General features: G+C 42.8%; 1 protein-coding gene across 3 annotated transcripts in view; it reads left to right on the forward strand.

Annotated features, from left to right (window-relative positions):
* The first annotated feature begins 1,212 nt into the window (after positions 1–1,212).
* The window catches only part of Tmem50a (transmembrane protein 50A), a 10,968-nt gene continuing 5,015 nt past the window's right edge, over positions 1,213–7,165 (forward strand). The window contains exons 1-3 of one of the 3 annotated variants that reach the window (XM_005394821.2): positions 1,213–1,337; positions 3,355–3,459; positions 5,828–5,940. In XM_005394821.2, coding sequence (XP_005394878.1) covers positions 3,367–3,459; positions 5,828–5,940 — 206 coding nt within the window. In that variant the 5' untranslated portion in view covers positions 1,213–1,337; positions 3,355–3,366. The remainder of the gene's footprint in view (positions 1,338–3,354; positions 3,460–5,827; positions 5,941–7,165) is intronic. The other 2 variants (XM_005394820.2, XM_005394819.2) reach the window with 2 other exon arrangements.

Here is a 7,165-nt window from a genome sequence, read left to right on the forward strand (position 1 = left end):
TCAGCGGGTAAGACCTCAAGCAGCGCCTGCACTTCCTCCGGTGGCGCCTTTTCGAAGCCGGCTCTTCCTGTGCCTCTTCCTGAGCCGGCTCCGACTCAGAGACACCGGTCAATACAGACGCGAGACCCAGAATGACAGCTTCCGGTCATTACAGACGCGGGACCCAGAATGACAGCTTCCGTAAGAAGGGCGTCGTGGCCACCAGACCCTCACATAACTAAGCCATCACTGGTCCCGGCTGATCTTCCTGTTTCCAAAGGGTCATTTCCCTAAAACCCAAGATATCCCCTAGTGGTTTCAACAGGCAATTTCCACCGGAGGGCATATTTGCCAAAGCCCGGAGACATTTTTGGTTGTCACATCCCGGGGAGCTGCTTTGTACCGAGTGAGGAGAAGACGGGGGTGCAGATAAACATCCTACAATATACAGGACAGTTCCCATACACAGACTCATCTAGCTCCAAAAGTCAGGTGTGCAGAGGCTGAGAAACCCTCCGCAACGACAAACAGCAAAGAAAGGTCAAATCCCACAAGAGGGTCACCGCGCGGGATCTGGGCCCCCGGGACCCCTAACGCCGAACTGGGAAGCCCCAGTTCTGGGCCTGAGCCGCCCCTCTCTGGTCTGGGATGCGCAGCTGCAATGCTCCTGGAAAAAAATGGTACTTAAAAACCCTGAGTACACAGTGCTGCGAGGCCGCACGCCTGCAGCCACTTCTCTGTTTGTTTAGTTTTTGTCTTTTTTGAGACAGGATCTCACTATGCAGTTCAGGCTGGACTTGAGCTCACTTTGTAGCCCAGGCTGGTCTCGAACTCGCAAAGATCCTCCTGCCTCAGCCTCCCGACTGCAGCCACTTCTTGCACCATGCAGGTCCAGACTCTTTACCTGCCACTCACAGTTGAGAGAGACCTGGCACTAGAAAATTCGCCACCTCACCCCAAATGGATATTGAGGCCCGACGGACACTTCTCTTTGGAGAGTTTAGGAAAATGAGAGACTCCTCACGCCTCCCCTTAAAAGACGTGCCTACTACTACTACTTGCCACCTCTAGAGACTAACAGCGGTGGGAAGCAGCGAAGCGCTACGGGGCATGCGCAGACCCCTCGACGCGGTGGGCGTGACTCGCCTCTGTCTCAGCCCATCTCTTCCTCACGTCCCGCCCTCAGCCCAGTCTCCGCATGCGCAACTGGCCGGGGGTGGAGCTGATACATCCGGGGTCTGGCGGCTTGTGGTCGTTTTGTTTTCTTGGCTGAGACTAGTGACAAGTGAGGCGGCCCCGTGCGGCGCGACACCAGGCACCGGACGTAGTGCATTGCCAGGTCTGGACGTAAGTGCCCGGTGGGTAAGGGTAAAGGGGAGCAGCTGCACGCTGGACAAGGCGCGGACCCCGGCTGACGCCTACAGGTCTTTGCCTCCACCCGGTGGGAAGCTGCAGACTGGGGCTGCGCCTCGCTGGACCATCCTGACCACTTCCTGCTGTCCTGTCCCGGCGGCTGGGAGAGCGCGACCGCGTCCAGGCTCACCAGGCTCAGACGGGGCGCGGGGGGCATCGGGAGGGGACTGCAGCCCTGCCCGGGACATCAGCGTCCCTAAAAGTCATTTTGTCCCCCTACTTTGGAGCTGGACACATCTCGAGAGCTGACTGACTCACGAGAGAGGTGGAGGAACTAGAACTAGTTTCTAGATCTTCGAGTCTCAGTCCACTGCCTGAGCGTGAAATTCTCAAAGACTGGAGCGCGGAGTTTGGGCTGGAGTGTGTCAGTAATCATGCAAAGAAAAATGGATTCAGGGCGGGGTCGATGGGGTAAAGCGAAAATAAAAGCTTATTGGGTTGCTGTTCTTCTCAGGGAAGAACGCAGTGAGTGAATTTTCAGAATTGAACTCATCCTAAAGGCACATTAGCACTGATTATAATCATAGCTTTGAATGTTTAATTTTCAAAACGGAAGATTAAAAACTTGAAGTCGTTGCACTTTTAGGGTATCATGGTTTTGGATAGTCATCATTGCTGGCTACGGAGTAGCTGCGGGAGTTTGGGTATTTCTCGACTATTATTAGCAAGTTACATGGAATTTAGGTTTTTTCACGCTCTGACATAGAGATAATATAAATGTGTCTCAGGCCAGATCTGCACAATTGAGTTTATAGGAATGTTTTATGTAGATTATTAAAGACAATTTTAGGCTAGTTATGGTAATTTAAATAGCAATGGGTTATTTATTTTTGGTCAGCGCTTTTGAAGAGATAGTATAATAAAATGTTCTACTAGAAATGATGTGTTTTCATAGAAATGATACCAAAGGTAGACTTGAAGAAGGAAAAACTGATGAGGTGAAAGGAAATGAGGTGGGTGGATTTAAAACCTCCGGTGCAGTGTCCTTAATCTGGGAGGGGAGAAACACAAGTTCTATGAAAAAAATTACGTAAATTCCCAAGAGAATATTTTTCATCTGTGCTTTAACTCAGCCAAAGTTAATCACCTCCTGACTATGTTAATGCTCCTGAACTATAATATAAAATTAAATAATTATACTCAATTATTTAAGGATCACTTAAATTAACTTGGTAATGTATTTGGAAATAATAAGATCTGACCATTTTTAGGAGGTCAACCAATAGTTAAAATTGTTTAACTATTCAGATGTCTGCCTTTACTTAAATATACCTTCTTTCATACTACTTAAATACACAAAACCATCTTTTATCTTTTTTTTGTTTGTTTTTGTCTTTTGGAGACGGGGTTTCACTGTGTAGTTCAGGCTGGGCTTAAACTCACTTTGTAGCCGAGGCTGGCCTCAAATCCATAGTGATCCTCCTGCCTCAGCCTCCTGAGTGCTGGATTACAGATGTGCACCACCACACCTGTCACAAAACCATCTTTTACATGAAAAAAAAAGCTAAAACAATGCCAGGTGTGGTACAGGATCGCTGCAAGCAGCCTGGGCTACATACTGAGTTCAAGGCCAGCTTGGACTACATAGTGAGACTCTGTCTCACAAAAAGAAATGCTAGGGCAAATCCAGATTTTTGTTGTTGTTTTTGAGACAGGATCTTACTTTGTAGTCTAGGCTGGCTTCAAATTTGGCAGAAATCCTCTTGCCTCAGCCTTCCCAGTGCTGGGATCACAGATGTATTCCCTTACACCCAGCTACAAATCCAGATTTTGTTTTCCAAAATTATAATGTGACAATTCATCAAAAGCTAAATAGTTATAAGAAGTATGTAGAGCTAAAATAAAGCATTTGTTACTTTTATTAAATTATTCCTCAACTGTTAAATATTTTCCAGGGACATAAGTCAGGTGAGAAACAAATAAAGTACTTTATTTAGGTATTTATTTTGTTTTGTTTTGAAGTGACCTGAGAAAATGTCAGGATTTCTAGAAGGTATGAGATGCTCAGAATGCGTTGATTGGGGAGAAAAGCGAAATACTATTGCTTCCATCGCTGCTGGTGTTCTGGTGAGTATCATGATAATTTGGGCCTTCATTATTTTAATGTGTTTCTGTTACCTGTTTTAAATTGTTTAAAAATGGCACTTTTTTTTTTTTTTTTTTTTTTCCTTTTTTAAATTTTTTAAAAATGGCCTTTTTTTTTTTTTTTTTTTTTTTTTTGAGACAGTCTTGCTATGCAGTTCAGGCTGGCCCTGAGCTCTCTTTGTAGCCCAGGCTGGTCTCAAACTCACAATGATCCTCCTGCCTCAGCCTCCCAAGTGCTGGGATTACAGACATGCACCATCACACCTGGCTGTATTTTTTAATTTTGAGACAGGATCTCGCTAAGTTGCCCATGCTCATCTTGAACTTGTGATCCTCCTGCCTTGACCTCTCAGTGCTGTGATTACAAGTGTGCAAACAGCACACTCAGCTTGATGTTTGTCTTTTATGATCTAAGAGTGCCATATACTCTAAAGAGTAAACTAATTAATTAACTGACTAACTACTTTTAGTGCCCAGGATTGAACCCAGGGCTTCACACACATTAGGCAAATCATGTCACTTCCTCCCCAGCCCCTAAAGAGTAATTTTTTCTTTTTTTTTCCTAAAGAGAAAATTTTAAGTAAAGAAATCAATAAAAATCTAAGTTTAAATGTCTCCTCTTTACCTAATCTCTTTTTTATTATCTGTGAAAGTAATTACACTTTTCCAAAGTAATAGCAACATTTAATACCACTGTTCAAATTTTGCTCTTACAAATATATTTTTTTAAGACTTTAACTTAAAAAAAAAGACTTTTTATCTGTGAAGAAAATATCTTGAGTACTGTGAACACAGGGTAAAAAATAAAATGAGCCATTCATTACTTATAGAAACCAATTAAATGTCATTAACAGCATATGGCTCTATCTATAACCCAATGAAAGTAATTTGATTAGCCTAAAATAGCAATCTTAAAATTATTGCTGGAAAATGGCAGTTTCCAGAGCTAACTGGGTCAGGGTTGGAGAAGGGGGTTGCTCACTTGCTGAGATTTTGGTAACATCATTTCATGGTAAGTTTCTGCTCAGATGATAACTATTTGTGTGCTTTTGTTTTTTTTTATTGCATATTCACCCTTGATAATCCAGAACCAAATTCAGTTAAACCATAATCTGGTATTCAGATTGAATTAAAATCACACCTGATGCAATCTAAAGACTGCCCTCTGATGGGCATGGTAGCACAGCCTGTAACCCTAGCATTCAGGAGCCTGAGGCAGTAGGATCACCACAAGTTCAAGGCCAGCCTACATAGTGAGACCTGGTTTCAAAACAAAAGCAAAAAATAAAACGACTGTACTGTAATTCATCAAAAGTAAAAAGCAGAACTGTAGAGCTGTTATTGCACCAAGTGGATAGTTAAAATTCTACCAATTGTTCCCTGTTTTGTTTTTTTATTTTAAAGAGTAAAAGAAGGACAACATAGCAATAGGGGGATTCACACAAAGTGGTAGGACATTATCAAGGGTTGTTATTTAACCTATTGGTATCTTCAAGATAGTTTCTCAGGAAAACAAACAGACAAATAAAAGTGAGCTACAGACAAAAATGGCAGGAAATTATCAATGGCTGTTATACTATAGCTTGGATTCTTCAAAGTGGTCTCTAGGGAAAACAAATAGAACTATACATGAGTGATCAATCAAATAATCATTGACTATTCTCAATGTTCCCCGTTTTAATTTAAATATTTTTTTCTTAATTTTTAGTGCAGTAATATCTTTCTAGAGGCTGCTAGTATATCAATAGGGTGTTTCTTCAGTAGGTTGGAATTTGAGTCGTTTTTTTTCTGTCTCCATATTTTGAGTTCACAAAATTAGGTTACAGAATTTAGGGGGCTGGGGATTTAGCTCAGTGGCACAGCACCTGCCTGGCAAGCACAAGGTCATGAGTTCGATTCCCCATACTGGAAAAAAACAAAAAAACAAAACAAAACAAAACAAAAAAAACCCACAGAATTTATTATGGCAATATGAAATAAGACTTGAAGTATGCCTAGGGTACCTAATTTTTTTGTGTGTTTTCTTGTCTTTTTGAGATAGGATCTCACTATACAGTCCAGACTGGCCTTGTGCTCACTTTCTAGCTCAGGCTGGTCTTGAACTTGCAAGGATCCTCCTGCCTCAGCCTCCCAAGAGTGCTGGGATTACAGGCATGTACCACCACACCTAGCTAGGGTACCTGATATTTATCAGCTTTTTAAGCATGGGCAAATTATGGGCAATTATGTTTGAGGAAATTTTGAAATTCATTAGAAGGAACGTCTCATCTTAGATACCTTGCTTTTCAGCCAGTAAGACATGATATTGCTATAATTTCACATTGGTATCGCCTCTTTTTGTTTGTTGTAGTTTTTCACAGGCTGGTGGATTATCATAGATGCAGCTGTTATTTATCCCAGTATGGAAGAGTTCAACCACTCATACCATGCCTGTGGCGTGATAGCAACCATAGCCTTCTTAATGTAAGTGTCGTTGTTACTGACGCTGTCTACACATGGTTATGAACTAACTTTGTTTTATCTATAGTTGCAAGATTTAAAATGTTTAAGTGGTATCAAATGGGATATGATTTAAAAATCGAATAGTAGGGAAGAACATAAAACTAACAGTCTTCTCCTTCCTCTCATCGCTCCTCTCTCAATTGTTCCATAGTCCAGGAAATCACCTCAGTTTCATCTTCGAGCCTGTTGATTGTTTTCACTTCTAGCCTCATGTTTTACTTTCCAAGGGCAGGTTCTTGTTTCAAGTGCCATTACGTTTCCTTAGTTATGAGCGCTTCCTTTAGGGACCTTCGTAGTCTGTTTAGCCAGGTCTGTCTTTGACTTGCTGCAGGCCTTTCCCCAGATGTGTGGTGACCCTTGGCTACTCATTATTATTTAGGAAAGAGTCAGGGAGAAGTTGAGTGTAAGCTGTGATCCTGAGTCAGAGCTTCAGCATGGGATAAGTAGCAGGGAGCTGGCCACCCAGATTACAGGATAAAGCGGACTTTTCCCTGGACATCATTCTCGCTAGTTGCTATAATTCTTTCCAGATAATTCTTCCAATTAATTAAGAGAAAACTCCTCTAACCCGCTTGCCTAAAGAGGGTCAGTAGTCACCCGGGGTGCCATAGGCCATACAGAGTGAGCAGGGTGGCAGGCTTCCTCAGCAGAGGGCCAGCTGTGCTGCCAGAGCTAAAGCAGGGTAGGAACGTGGTGCCCACAGGAGGACAGCCCAGGATGGCTCGCAGGTCTGGGCAGGGTGAGGAGGGAGGTCCGTGCAGCAGGGATGAGGAGAGGGCAGTCCTAAGGGCTGCACAGGAGTCTGAGTAGGGTAATGAGGCTGTTCATAATGAGGGGAGAGGAACAGTGTAGATCAGCTCTATTCCAAAAACAAAGAATACACTAGCTCCCTGGTCTTGGTTTAAGTACCGATGGTTTGGTACCATTCTCCACTGAAAGAAATTAGAACTCTTTAAAGATACGGCTGATTCCAGAACTGGTGCACAAGACATATATAAAGAAATGGCACCATCTTATACCTAAAAGCAAACAAGTGCTCACAAAATGATGCGATGTATCAAAAAGACATAAAAGACGTCCTGAAACACAAGGATCTCCCATAGCCGGACGGGGAAAATAGTACATACAGTACTGTGGTATATATATTATGTCACAGTGCTTTTATTATATGTTGTATTTTATATAT

The sequence above is a fragment of the Chinchilla lanigera genome, unplaced genomic scaffold (genome assembly GCF_000276665.1).
Source record: "Chinchilla lanigera isolate Chin_1 unplaced genomic scaffold, ChiLan1.0 scaffold00051, whole genome shotgun sequence".
Lineage (NCBI taxonomy): Eukaryota > Metazoa > Chordata > Mammalia > Rodentia > Chinchillidae > Chinchilla > Chinchilla lanigera.